Here is a 14,929-nt window from a genome sequence, read left to right as displayed (position 1 = left end):
ACAAACTTTCATTTGCATTACCACCAAACACAATTCAATGTACAAGCAACAATCATACATCCTCAACATATTCATCTTACAGTGATTTGATGTCAGAAAAAAAAAAACTGCATGTTTCTTAATTGATTCAATCTGCATTTTTGAACATTTCAGAACATTTCAACCTGCACCTTTGTTTCTCCTTTAAACCACCACCAAAACTTCTGTTCCCGAATTTCTTAAATAAAGAAAAAACATGAACATGAAACATCCATGGTCTTCTTGAATTTGCCAGCATCATTTTCCGTCAAGTCTGAAAGAGAGAACATAAAATACTGATTATTTCTACTTCCTGTAGGAAATAGCTATGCTTACAATGTGGTAAAGGTTTTAAACTTGGGTTCTTCATATTCTGCAATACAACATTAAATCTTTTTGTCGTCAATCACACTGCAGATGCAGAAAGAGACCAATCGCTAAACAGCATGCAAATATCCAGATGACATCATCTGTTTTTTACATTTTGAATTCAAGTTTAAGTTAATGGAAGATTCTCAAACCCTAAACAGAGTGATTGAGAAGCATAAACACAGTGCTGCATTGCAAGCAAGGGAATTACTATAAAGAGAAAATGATTTAAAATGATTGTGTGAAATGCAATTTTGTACAACGTTTAACATGGACAATCATGACTAATCTACTCAGTATTCAAAACTCTTTTAGGAGGGGGAATTCATTAAGATAAAATTGCATGCATTGAGCATTGTTAACAGCGTGCACCATGAAAACATATGCAAATCGGGCATTGGTGCAAACACCATTCCTTTGTTTAGCGGGCCAGTCAGGAGTACAAGTGCACTGTAAAAATGTTTCATTTTATTTAAATATTATTAAAAAAAAAAACTCACAAAAGACAGTAAACAACTATTGATTAATAGTAAGTTTCTTTACCATATACAGGGGGAAAAACACATCCTAAATTACATTTAATGTCATTTTATAGTAAAATACAGTAAATGTATCATTTCTTGAAATGAAAAAGAACAGTCAAACCATATCCTTTATGTTTGATTGGACTTCATTTAAAAAAATGTTTATTAATAGCTGTTGTTAGGGTCAATATCACTAAATAACTCATTTGCCATGATAACTTCACATAAAAATGACTATGAAAGGGTGTGTTATATTAGGCTTTTTTAATTTGTAAAAGCATTACTTGGCTTATTAGATACAAGTTTTGTGTAGGAGGATGGGTGTTATTTTGCTATGTCCCATGCACTGCTCATTAAATTTGAATGAGAGTAGAATATAGTCAATTCATACAATTTTAAAATTTTGTTCTCCTATTAATATTTTGTTAAATGAGAGTTATTTTTATTTAATAAAAGAAAAGAAAAAAAGAAAAGTTTGTCCATGTCCCTTGAATGGTTGTCCACCCTGTCTTATTGGGGAATCTGCCCCTTTAAGAAAAGGCCATTCCCTTTAGTGACATCTGGATTTTTTGTCTTTTTCAGTGGTGGGAATTTCAACGACTGATGTAAGTTGGTGACTTTTAAACTGACAAATTTTCTTCGTATGAGTTTGCTTACTTGCCGTCCACCCAGTCGGCCAATTAGACTTGACAGGGTGGACATACAGAAGACAGGGTGGACATAGCATGCATTTGTAGTTAATATTGCTAAAAACTAAAATGAGTTGGTTGAATGAATGAATATCAATTTGATGAAGAATGTAATTACATCATTTATTATTATTATATATTTTTTTCATATTTTGTCATGCTTTGTGTGTTCTGCTTTATTTGTCCACCCCATCATGTGCTGGTCCACCCTGTCATTTTGATATTTTAAAATAATATTGTAAATAATAATTAAATCGTATCTATATAAATCCAGTGTGTTCAATAGCTAGGTGTGGGCAATGACATGCAAACAAAAGAAAACATCATGATATCACTGTTTTCTCCAAATAACAAAAAATACATAATTGTATGAGTTTCTGTAAAAACACGTTTTACATAAAATCTTTTATGTATTTAGAATTTGAAAGCAAACAAATAACCCTCTTTAGGAAAAAGACATTATACCTTTCAGAAAATATTATTTGCATCTTAACATTGCAATGAAAACGTATTTGCAGGGTGGACAAATCTTATGGTTTATGCTTCAAATAATGGCCCATAATTATCTAAAAAACGTGTGGGAGCTCAGCTAATATATTTCTATAGCACTTGAGTGTCTGCTATTTATGACACAAAGCAAATGGGAAATTAACACCAAAATTTATGAGTATTGTGAGGGTTGAAAGGCACTCTATGGTGATACTAACCCATTATATATATCTATATTTGTAGCCTATGTTTTGTCTGTATGACACCGTGCACCAATTTATTCAAAGCTTGCGAAAAAGCTACTTGTGATAAATTAATTTTAGTAGCAGCATGACCTTGCCATTTCAGCAAAAAAGGGCTGGATTTAGCTTTTAATTGTTATATAATATATTATTACAGTATTATTCTGTCAAGAACTACTTTTGTGTGATAAAGAAATGTTCACATGTAACAATAAAAAGGGGAAAACATCTGTGCAAAAAAAAAAAAAAGGAACGCTGCAAATGCTAATTGTGCCAGGCAAATAGCGCTGCAATCTGTGAACCCAGTGAATCCCGATTCTGTCCCTTGTTTGTACAGAAACATATTTGCACTGAAAATAATAGTTTGCTCCTGAAGTTCATAGAGTAGCTGCTCAAGCAGAGCTTTAATCAGGCGACTCCGCAACTGAGAAACTTTTAAAGTGACAAAAAGACTTTGGGGCAAAATAAATATAAAATTTCAGATCAAGCAATTTATCACGTAGGGCCTAAACTGTAGTTCTGTGGTCTGTCGCTGCACACACTAATGAAGTGAAACACAAGCCCACAAAAACAAGTGATCACAACACTCCGATCAATAAAAAGCATGACATGAAAAATATGGCTCGACAGTCACAAATGGCATTATGTTTTAAAGGAAGTTGTGAGCTTCACTCAACAAACACACCAACACACAGGCATGCAGTAGGTGTTGCCATGGAAATGTTGATGCCATATTATGGGATGCACAAGTGGCAAGAACAAGCCTCACTTCAGCCTGAAGACCGGCCTTACTTTTTTTGCAAAACATTCAGGCATTTATCGCAGACTCCTATACTTTGCCAACCTACTACTTTGTTCCGCAGCAATCCTAAAGGAAGGGTAAAGAAAGAGAAGGAATGGAAAAACGTAGAAGGGTTAAAGAAACGTCTGTTCACCCCAAAATGATCACTATATCACTAACAATACTAGCGACAACAGCCCCTTTAAATGCCCAAGCTCCTTTAAGTCAGTTGAATTCTGATTGGACTGTTGTTTTTAATCCATTCATTCACAAAAAAAAAAAAACAACTGTTCTTAATGTGATTCCAGTGATATCTTTCTTCTTGTCTCCTTGTTAAAACGTTTTAGTTATAGTTATCATGCTTGGTGTGAAAGTCCATTTATGGTCCATTTACTTTGGCCTGGCAGTCAAAAGCGCACTGTACTAATGGTAGCTAGCAGGTGTTTCTACTGTTGGCTATACCTTTTGAAAAAGCTAATGACATGTTTTGGCAGTAAAAATAAGATTAAACTTAATTACAGTATTTCATGGTGGATGGATGAGCTCCACCAACTTCACTAGCATTGGTAATTGTTGCTTATTTCCATAAAGTTTTCTGTCAATCATGGCAGCAGAAATCATTAACTCTCACTTGATAATGATTTGGTCACTTCACTGTTGATTGCTATATGTATATGTTGGAAAAGAGATGAAACTCTAAATAAGAAGGCAAAACCTAAAAATGCATTAAAGGAATTTATCTATACAGAATTATGCCTGGAAAAAAAAAAAAAATGATTTCAGGTTGAAACTGAGCACTTAGGTTCTCCCTAAGGACTTTCTGAAGGCACTACAGATCGTCCACGTAATCATCCACGAAACACCGTTAATTGATAGGGCATACTCAGGGAGGTACATTTTAAATCTGTGAAATTAATCTAGTCCCAAAAGACAGAAAATGAAAGGAGGAAAGCACTTCTGTGTAACCCAAGCACACGCTACTGAGCTCAGACGCAGCAACACACCCACAAGTTCAGCAGAAGGTTCAGAGTGAAGACACAAAAGGGCACAGAGATAGAAGCAAAGCCTCTATTGTGTCAACTGTGCAATTAAAAGCTGCCTTTTTACCATATAAGAAATAGACCTGAATTGTATATCAAATATTTGCTAAATATAACACTTTTGAGGTCTAAATTTTACATATACCTTGCAGAATCTGCTAAATGTTAATTATTTTAACAAAATAAGAGGAAATTATACAAAATGCATGTTTTTTTAGTACTAACCTGAATATTATATTTCACATAAAAGATGTTTACATATAGTGCACAAGAGAAAATAATAGTTGAGTTTATAAAAATGACCCCATTCAAAAGTTTACATACACTTGATTCTTAATACTGTGTTGTTAATTGAACGATCCACAGCCGTATGTTTTTTTTGCTTAGTGATAGTTGTTCATGAGTCCCTTGTTTGTCCTGAACAGTTAAACTGCATGCTGTTCTTCAGAAAAATCCTTCAGGTCCCACAGATTCTTCAGTTTTTTAGCATTTGTGTATTTGAATCCTTTCCAACAATGATTGTATGATTTTGAGATCCACCTTTTCACTCTGAGAACAGCTGAGGGACTCATATGCAACTATTACAAAAGGTTCAAACACTCACTGATGCTCCAGAAGGAAAAAAACTATGCATTAAAATTAACTTTTGAACAGAATGAAGATGTGTACATTTTTCATATTTTGCCTAAATATCACTTTTTTCATTTAGTACTGACTTTCAGAAGCTACAGAAGATACCCAGAAGACAAAAAGTTACATTTAGCCTGATTTTCAAATTCTAAAAGTTTTCACCCCCAACTCTTAATGCATTGTGTTTCGTTCAGTAACAGCTGTGGATCATTCAGGTAACAACACAGTATTAAGAATCAAGTATAAAGTTTTGAATGGGGTCATTTTTATAAATTCATCTATTATTTTCTTTTGTGGACTATATGCGAACGTCTTTTATGTGAAATATCTTACTCAGGTCAGTACTAAAAAAAATAACATGCATTTTGTATGCTCTCTCTTATTTTGGTAAAAGAATTAACATTTTGCAGATTCTGCAAGGTGTATGTAAACTTTTGACCTCAGCTATAATTAAGCAACATGTCACAATGAACATATCACAGGGAACTTAAGGTTCCTATGTGCATAACGCTGCAGGGTAGACGGTGTTTCATATGCTTTTGGCCAATCAGTGTACACTTACGTCACTGGTAGTTCCTATAGTACTGTTTTAGACTCTAATCTAGGAGCTAATTTATGTCCCCACAGTTCCTAGAACTAAATACATTCCTAGTTCCTGTGGTGCAAACACACCAAAAAGTGTGAACTTCCGCCAATAGTTCTATGAGCAATGAAAAGGTTCCTCCAATGCCAAAGCCCTTGCTTTAATACTGCTTTATTATACGCAGCATTTACATACAGTTTACATTGGTTGCGCCTTTTTGCAAGAGTAAAGGTAAAGTTTTTTGACTGCTTATATCTGAAGAGGTTATTGTTAATGTTTCCATAAGTGCTTGAAAAACAATGACAAAATTTGCATTTAGAGGTTAAATGCACTTAATTTACGGTCTCTCTCTACCACCACTACGGATTAATAATTTTAATTACATCCTCATCAGATTTACTGTCCAATCAAATGCTCTTTAGAATCTAAGGCCTTCCACCCCTACATGATAAAAAAAATTGGCTGTAACTGCAGCGGAAATCAGTCACTTGTTCACCGTTTTCTATATGGTGAATGAATTGCACAAAAGCAAATTATTCAGACAGTGTAAATACGCTTTCCATTTGGGTGCTGGCAAAAGACAATAGAGAAAATATTGGTTTAAAACAGCTATTGTACCTTTTCACAGCTTTTTGTGCCAGCATGCGGTTCCCAGCCAGGAATGTGAGGCTGCCTATTATAGCCAGATACTTCAGAGTCTGGAACATGTTCAAGTGAGTCCAGTACACGTACATTAGACCCAACATAGCTGCAAGTGAGGAGAAATTAAATAAAAAATCTGAATAATCAATTCTCTCTCGGAAGCATGTAGCATTACAGAAGTTAAATTGGATGCAGGTCTGTTCTTAGAGCAGTGAAAGGTGTAAAAAAACAAAACAAAAAACAAACAAAAAGCTAACATTATAATTGTGCATAGTTACTTTGATAGCTCCATACATTCATTTAACTGAAATATTCCATCAAACAAGTATTATTTAAAACAGTTTCTATTCGATTGTACATTAATTTGGAGATTCAGTGTGTAAATCTGGTTATGATAAATGTGAAAAAAAAATCACAAAAAAAACTAAATTAATTTGTTATTTTTAATCACTTCATAGCCCATTTCAAGTTGACAACAACTGATTTATATTTCATGTGAAAAAAAACAACTATTTCTCTATGAAGAAAGTGAGATTCGCACTTCCTGAACCCTACTGTTGCACTCTATTAGCTCTATTGATCACACTAGTCTTGCCAAATGCTGTGTAATAAAAGTCAGTCAACCTACCTGCATGGCCTATGTGGAAGAGAATAGTGCTGGGTGACAGTGTGAAGTTTGAGATATTGGCTCCAAGTTTGAACCACTGTATAGGCAAGAGGGAGAACAATGAGCGTGACAGACAGAATAAATGACAGACTGAATACATCAACTGTTCACAAACGTGACAGAAATCACATAATTAATTTGCACAATTTAATTTAATAGCATGTCAATGTTTGCATGTACCCATAATAATGGGTTAGAAGACATTACCAGTATGAGCAAGAGCAGAAATGGAGAAAGGACCAAGGCAGTAAACGTGTTGGATACAACTGTAGGTGGTTTTTTCTCCGGCTCTCTAAATAGATGCTGTAGAAACAACAATATTAATGAAAAGAACAGAAATGAGGTAATAGATATGTAAATATTAAAAAAAAAGATATTTACTGATATTTATGATATTTATGCATGAGGAACCATCATTTCAACCAAACAATAGAACAGTATAACTTAAGATTTGTTTTTAAAGAGTTATAAATTAGCAATACTTCCCTGCACTGATCTACTTTCAAAAGAGCATTTATTATATTAACACAAAGATAAATTGAATTAATGAACTGAAATATTTACTTGGATCCTATAATTTCTTATTTTATATGTTCCCATTTTATCTAATGAAGCAGTATTTTAGGTGGCAAACAAGACCTGATGACCCATGGTTATCCACCATGATTCAAGAATGATCTGAACACCATCTATGCTTCAATTGAAGCAGGACAATCTGAACCTTAGTACAAAGTCCACATGGTCAATGTCACAAACTTGCCTGTTTGCTTAGTGAAAACTGCAAAATTTGAATTATTTCAATCAATATTTTATGTCATGTATTGTTTTATTCATTTAATCCTAAAATATTGATGTCTGTGTTTAAACAAGAAATTTAATTTCAGATTTTCTATCTAAAAAAAAAACTTATCTAAACTAGTGTTGTAACAATACTAATAACCAGTGTTGGGGATAACGCATTACAAATAAGGAGAGTTACGTAACAATATTACCTTTTTCAAGTAACTAGTAAAGTAACGCATTACTTTTTCAAATAAGTAATGGCAGTTACTTTTTTTCCCCATTTATTGATTGACAGGTCTCCTGTCGGGAAACATGATGTTGCTGTATTCTAGACTAAATGTGAACATGCATTATTTTATCTCACTCACAAATAACAGATTCAGTATTCCTCAAAATGAATAAAAACAGTGAAACGCAACCCTGCAATAATTAAATATGTTAAATAAAACAAATATCCTTTATGTATTTAATACCATTTTATGAACCAGTGTCTTTGCTGCTGACTTTCAATGATGCAGTTCAACTATACTAATAACCAAAAATTACTTTAGATAAACTAACATTTGGGTTTCTTTTTTTTATAGCTGAAGAGTGATCTCCTGCATAAATGTACTTTTCTTTCAGCCTGGGGTGAATTCATTTCACTTTTGGTGTAAAAGGTCTTTTACATTAGAATTGTTTTATATTAAAAACAAAGTAGCAAGCCCTGCCCAGATTTAAAAAGTAACGCAAAAGTAACGCAAAAGTAACGTAACGCATTACTTTCCATAAAAAGTAACTAAGTAACGTAATTAGTTACTTTTTTAGGGAGTAACGCAAAATTGTAAAGCATTACTTTTAAAAGTAACTTTCCCCAACACTGCTAATAAATGAAAATAAATAAAAATGAATACACTTAAAAAGTTAAAGTTCTCTGTAAAGAAATTTGCCATGTTCATGCTCAGAATATCCTGTCTTCCATGAGTACCACTGGAGTGCTTACCTGGATTTCTGGTTTGGGTGCGTACAAAGTTTTAGCCTGAATTGTTAAAGGTGCCTCTTCATCTAAGAACTTCAGCACAACGTCAGCCTTTGAGAGAAATTAAATTTAAATTAAGACTAAATCCATGTCTTTTTATAAGGACAATAGCAATTCAACAATTCCAATCATGCCGAAAAATGACAAAAACAAAAAAAACAAACTGCCTTACCACATTCCACAAAATGGGGTTTTCTAGTGTAGCATCTCCCACCATCAGGTAAAGAGCATAGGTGCCAGAGATGGAGTCAAACTCTGTCTTTCTCTCAGCTGTGTCCAGCTCAAACTTATACAAATTCTTACTGTCAGGTTCAGCCACAAACACAACCTCCTGACCGGTCTTCTGGTTGTGTAACCTCACAAAGGTCTGAAAGCAATGACTTGAATCAGTTCGTTCAGTTGTTTTTGAACAGTGCATTTAACCAAGGTTGCCAACTTTCCTCCAAAACCTCACAAGAAGGCCTTTTGCAGTTATCATACTAATGAAGGGCAGAATTTATTCAACTTTCATGCTTCATGCATGAAAGAAAACCACTTTGGATTGGATAATCACCTGGTGAGGGGTCAGCTCCACTCCGGTGGTCTCATCAACTAACTGGAATGTCATGGCAAAGTTTTGATGGCTGTCTGCCATAAAAGACGCTTTGGCTTTAGTTGGATATTCCACCCTGAAACAGAGTTTGACATGTATGTTGACTCATTTTTTTAATAAAATGAAAATTAATCAAATAGATCTTGACAAAAGCTAATCTTACCTGGTGGTTTTGGGGCCAATGCTCTGGTCCTTGTCCACAACAGACAAATCCATGTTGTTGATGGCAACTCGGGTAGAGACCTTCACTTTGAGCTAAGAAAGAAAATTGAAGAAGTTCAATCCAAGGCTTTAGAAATGACACATTACAATAAGAATATTTCATTAAAATGGACATTAGTAAATGTGAACATGCCGGAAGAAAGAAAAGCCACAGCAATTACCATAATTGTCTTTTTTTTGAAAGAGTGAAAGAGGCCAATGACTTTAGAAAATCTCCTTAGCAAATGTGACATGCTCTTGACCTTATAATTGCATGCTGAACGGTCAGAGCAATTATTCTTTACATAGCTACAATGTGAATGAACACTCTCTAGACCAATTAAACATGAATGTTGAGTGAATGAGGAAATGAATCACAGTTCATTGCAACAATTAAGAGTTAAACGCTGAGGTCAACCCAATGAGGTTATGACACAAGAGAAAGTAAGACAAACACATACAAAAAACTAAAACTTTAGCACATTTCAAAGATTTGGCAGTACCTCAACACGGTTGGCAACAAATCGGCTGTCACCAGCAACGCCAACAGAGAACTGATAGTAGCCACTCGCTGGTTGGCTGGACATGAAATTCAGCTCAAAAACCTCACTGTGAAACAAAAGAAGGCGTTTTAAAAACACGAAAGATGTCCACATTAAATTATCATTGTTGTCAGGCCTACTGCATTACTTATCCTAATTTTAAAGAGCAAATAACAGCATATTCAAGCTTTGTGCACACTACATATAAGACCCTGGACCAGAAAACCCATCATAAGTAGCACAGGTATATTTGTAGCAATAGCCAAAAATACACTGTATGGGTCAAATTATTGATTTTTCTTTTATGTCAAAAAAACATTAGGATATTAAGATTATGTTCCATGAAGATACTTCGTAAATTTCCTACCATAAATGTATCAAAACTTAATTTTTCATTAGTAATATGCATTGCTAAGAATGTCATCTGGACAACTATAAAAGTGATTTGCTCAATATTTAGATTTTTTAGCACCCTCAGATTCCAGATTTTCAAACAGTTGCATTTTGGCCAAATATTGTCCTATCCTAACAAACCATGCATCAATGGAAAGCTTATTTATTCAGCTTTCAGACTAAAAAAACCTGATGATTATGGCTGGTTTTGTGGTCCAGGGTCACAAATTTAGATTTAAAGGTATTACAAATAAACTCAAAGCCCAAAAGAACATGACTAGCATGCAAAAAAAAATTGATTAAATTGTCATTTACCATATCCAGTGTGCTCTATAAATGTGTGCTGATTAATATTTATATATGGGAAAAAAGCCTAAATCAAATCTGTTCATCATATAAAATGATTGCAGAATTTGATTCTGAAGAATAAGTATTAGATTAGACACTTGATTCATATTGATTTGAAAACTGATTGCACATTTAACGGATGGTCAAAAATGAGGAGAGAATTAAACAATAATACATAAATAGATTTGTGCTCTGAAGATGAATGAAAGTCTTACAGGTTTGAAAAGGCATGAGGGTGAGCAGATGCCAAAATTTTATAATTTTGTGTAAACTAACTAAAATTTTTAGATGTTCAGTAGCCATTAACCAATATTTTAAAGTTGTCATCTGCAATGCACATACTCTTTGAGGGTGAATGGTGCCTGGCTTAGGATGGCAGATTTTGAGGACACAGCACTGGCCGACTCCACCAGCACACTTGCTGAACTGAGGGGCTGGCATAGGACATCCGTCACCTGAAGCTGCAGTAACAAACCCAGACATTGCAGATTATTTCAAGGCTCTAAAAAAGAAACCTTTAAACCAGAGAACACATTTAAAATTGAGGCCTACCCGGAGGAAGGGCTGGCTGTGGGATACGGCAGCTGGGCCCTGTGCACTGACAATAACAGGCACATGGAAGCGATTGTTGGAAAGCGCTGCAGCCGCACTAGCCACGCTGAATGCCTCTGACAGAGATTCCCAAGACTTCTTACTGAAGATGGAGTTCACAAGCTGGATTACCTGATCCTGTGATGGACAAGTGGAAGAGTCATTTATTTTGAGACCTTACAGAAAGTATTTGTTGTACATAGTTGTATATTAATTTTGAGTGGGCTAAACTATGAACCTCTTTCAGTGGGGGCTCCATGTTCACATGATCAGACAGGGCATATGCAGCAGAAACAAACAGCGCTGTGGCCTCCAGCCCCTCCTCAAATTGAAGATACACTCCACCCAGATCATCTAAACGGGCAGCGAGATCCTACAATGAAGAAAAAATATATATATATATATACAAATCACAATAGAATACCAAAATAACAATTAAAAAAAACTTGTTTCATAGTTAATTGTAACAAAACAGTGCAAAACAGATTTGTCTGTAGTTGACTGTTAAAAACATCACTTATGTTACTTATTTTAGGACCATTTTAGATTTACACATCATCTGTTGAAATTGAAGGACGAGAAAAAGGATGAGCAAAAACAGAAGAGAGGGGGCGGGGTGAGCAGGGCTCATTATAATTTAAAGGGACATACACTGAAACAGGCCGCTGTGAACAGCTGTTTTTAACAAGGTAAAAATGATGTAGTTTTACACTACCACTGAAAAAGTTTAACCAAAGTATGATAGAGACTTTCATGTAGACCCTAAAGAATCATACCAACTTGTAGAAAATGGCCATCTGATGACCCCTTTAAAGGAATAGTTCACTTCCAGAACAAAAATTTACAGATAATGTACTCATCCCGTTGTCATCCAAGATGTTCATGCCTTTCTTTTTTATATGATTATTATAGATATTATGATTTTTGAGGAAAACATTTCAGGAATTTGAAACCCGCGATTTTGAACGTCCAAAATGCAGTGTCAAAGGGCTCTGCAAAACGATCCCAGCTGAGGAATAAGTGTCTTATCTAGCAAAACGATTGGTCATTTTCTAAAAAAAAATGGTTTGGAGCCCTTTGAAGCTGCATTGAAACGGCAGTTTAAATGCTCAAACTCGCGGACACCATTGAAGTCCACTGAATGGTCCATGCGCATGCTAATAAATCTGAGGTGATGTACTAAATTCTCTTACCTCAATCTCCTCCAGGATATCCCCAAGTTCAGCTTGCTGGGAGAGACGAGACGCAGTCTGCAGTGCCAGGATGATTCTGTCAGGAGAAGAGAAAATTTAGAGTTAGGTCTAAATGTTAAAATAATAGAAAGATAAAAAACAAAGCAAGACTCAAGTTAAAACAAAGCATTTTTACATAAGTAAGCGTACTTACGCTAAGACATTATCCTCTTTGGTGATGCGAGCTTTTAGGGCACTGACCACCTCCTGTGAGGCCAGAGGCAACCCAAGAGAGCTGAGAGCACTCACAGACTGATGGATCTGAGAGGCAGTGGAGTCCTCACTGACAGCGGCCAAAAGCAAATCACGTGTGTCATTTGACACAGGAATCTGTCAGGATCAAAACACAGCAACAGTTTATGGATTTGCTAGTGAAAATTACTGTGTGCGATGTGAAATGTTATTTGGAAGTGACTTTTTAGTCATCCGGCTAAACATCAGCTTAAACAGGGAGATAGCTGGCAAAAAAAACGTGAAAAGTTCAAGTGTAAGGATTTGCAATTGAGGTAGCCCTTAAATTATGTCCCGACTACTGAACTAGGAATCTGATTAAGATGCAACCAGTGATCAAGACAAAAAGGAGAAAGAAGTTATATTTTACCTCACATCCAGACAAAGCCTGGCTGGCTTCTGCTGCATAAAACAGTGACTCCACGCTGGAGGGATCCAGGTTTGACTTGATAAACTTGCATGTCTCCTGAGGCAGACAAAAAAGACAAAATAAGACACAATGATGATGCTTCGCTAATAATAATTATTAAAAAACTGAAGTCTTTCACTAATACAAAGGACGTTTTTTTCTTACATCTACATCCGCAACAGAGATTTCCAATTTGCTAAGTCCAACAACAGAGTAATAAGCAGACTTGAGGTCACTGAAGGGTTGGCTCAGTACAGCCTGAAGTCTGGCCACATCAGTGGTGGTCAGATGATGGGATGGGGTCAGGGCCTGGATCCCAAGAACCAGGGGCAGAACCAACAGGCTAAACAAACCTTCAAATGGATACATGCACAAAGAATATAGTTCATATGATGTCATTTATAGACACTGCACTTACAAAAAGCCATTTCAAGCTGATTCAATAACTTACAGCTGAGCTTAACTTAAAAAAAAATATTATCCACTACAGAAATGACTTTTCCAAACCTAATACCACAGCTGGGACATTGAAATAAGAGTCCTTATTAAGCCGGAAAACAAACTGTAAGGTCTCATATAAGATTTAAACACCTGAATGTACATGTTCGTTGCAAATGCTAATACAGAAGCTATAACCTAACGTTACTGCTAATATTACGACATAACAAGACTATAAAACGCAGCGTAAAATATTCTTCTGATACTGAGTAAACACTACGCACGGCACTACTAAAATATCTAATATCAAAGTTACTAATATCAGAATAAATGACGGTACTGATTGACTGGCTACTGAAAGGTGCCTGCAAAAGCAACGGTTCAGAGACAGTGTGACAAACTGCATTTACAAAACCAGCCTAAACATGTTAGAGACGCATCACTGTTTACTCTCACGGTGATTTTAATGAGCACAAATCTTAAACAATAGCATAAAAGCATGCATAAATTCCACTTACACAGACGAGCCATGTCGCCTAATGCACCGTCACCAAAAGCTCAGAGGACTTCCGGGTCATACGGATGAAACTTATTTCACCAATGTAGGGTGACATGTGCGTTCACTTGATTTAATAACAGACATCAGACATCAAAAATGAATACTTCAGATGATATGTGGTATATGAACACTATAAAACACGTATCTGATAAGTAAAACAATCATAAATATGTAAAAAAGTATGAAATAGACATTACATTAGGGACAAACACCCCTACGGACTACACGTGGTGTGTGCCAAGTCATGTCAAAATGAATGAAACATGAGAGAAATGGTAATACGTGGACTTCAAAACTACTTTTTACTATAGTGCATATTAAAATTAAAACCTTTCAGAAATGATCACGACTGTACTGTTTGTCTAAGAAATAAAAAATGCTTTCGCGCGGTAAAAGACGGAAGGTGTGTGTTGTGCTTTGTGTCCGCTTGTGATTGGCCGTTTCCAACCCTTGTGCTCATTTCAGCCAATCAGATTCAGCCAATCTTTATTCTATACCCGACATGAACAGTCGATGTATGGATTGTTAGGAGGAAAAAGGACAATATTTGGCCGAGATAAAAAAAAAAATCTGGAATGTGAGGGTGCAAAAAATCAAAATATTGAGAAAATCGCCTTCAAAGTTCTTAGCAATGCATATTAACTACTCCTGATATATTTACTGTAGGAAATTTACAAAATATATTCACGGAACATGATCTTTTCTTAATATTCTAATGATTTTTTGGCATAAAAGAAAAATCGATAACTAGATGAGTAAAGTTTGAGAACAAACTTTAAGTTGGCTTGAGAAAGCCTAGCCTGAAAGTTTGAAGCAGCTGTAAAAGTATGAAAGCAGCTAGCATGAGTTAACACATTGCTTACATGATTTAACATGTTGTTAACATGTTTTAGCATGGTTAGCTTGTTGCTTGTATTT

At 35.3% G+C, this 14,929-nt stretch overlaps 1 protein-coding gene across 2 annotated transcripts; it reads right to left on the bottom strand.

The window, feature by feature from the left end:
- Nucleotides 1–96: 96 nt before the first annotated feature.
- Nucleotides 97–14,096, bottom strand: rpn2 (ribophorin II). Of its 2 annotated transcripts, XM_051122883.1 has the most exons (18): nt 13,971–14,096; nt 13,180–13,367; nt 12,976–13,071; nt 12,529–12,704; nt 12,336–12,411; nt 11,381–11,515; nt 11,104–11,280; nt 10,894–11,012; nt 9,772–9,877; nt 9,231–9,322; nt 9,029–9,143; nt 8,648–8,842; nt 8,440–8,526; nt 6,882–6,977; nt 6,636–6,711; nt 5,984–6,113; nt 3,124–3,199; nt 97–292 (listed from the first exon to the last, which is right to left on the bottom strand). In XM_051122883.1, exons 1-17 carry the CDS (start codon nt 13,981–13,983, stop codon nt 3,148–3,150), a joined length of 1,929 nt encoding a protein of 642 aa, XP_050978840.1. In that variant the 5' UTR covers nt 13,984–14,096; the 3' UTR covers nt 97–292; nt 3,124–3,147. The 2 variants fall into 2 exon arrangements, with proteins under 2 accessions (XP_050978840.1, XP_050978841.1); XM_051122884.1 differs by lacking the exon at nt 3,124–3,199.
- Between the last annotated feature and the right edge of the window lie 833 nt (nt 14,097–14,929).

The sequence above is a fragment of the Labeo rohita genome, chromosome 11 (assembly GCF_022985175.1).
Source record: "Labeo rohita strain BAU-BD-2019 chromosome 11, IGBB_LRoh.1.0, whole genome shotgun sequence".
Classification (NCBI taxonomy): domain Eukaryota; kingdom Metazoa; phylum Chordata; class Actinopteri; order Cypriniformes; family Cyprinidae; genus Labeo; species Labeo rohita.
The sequence above is the reverse complement of the archived record's forward strand: the minus strand, read 5'-3'. Positions and strand labels throughout refer to the sequence as shown.

What these genes read in the sequence shown, in the direction of transcription:
- rpn2 (XM_051122883.1), bottom strand. An exon ending in CTTCCACATAGGCCATGCAG is followed by an intron (nt 6,114 to 6,635) that starts GTAGGTTGACTG and finishes CCTCACTTGCAG; the next exon opens with CTATGTTGGGTCTAATGTAC. An exon ending in GCACAAAAAGCTGTGAAAAG is followed by an intron (nt 3,200 to 5,983) that starts GTACAATAGCTG and finishes CCCTTCCTTTAG; the next exon opens with GATTGCTGCGGAACAAAGTA.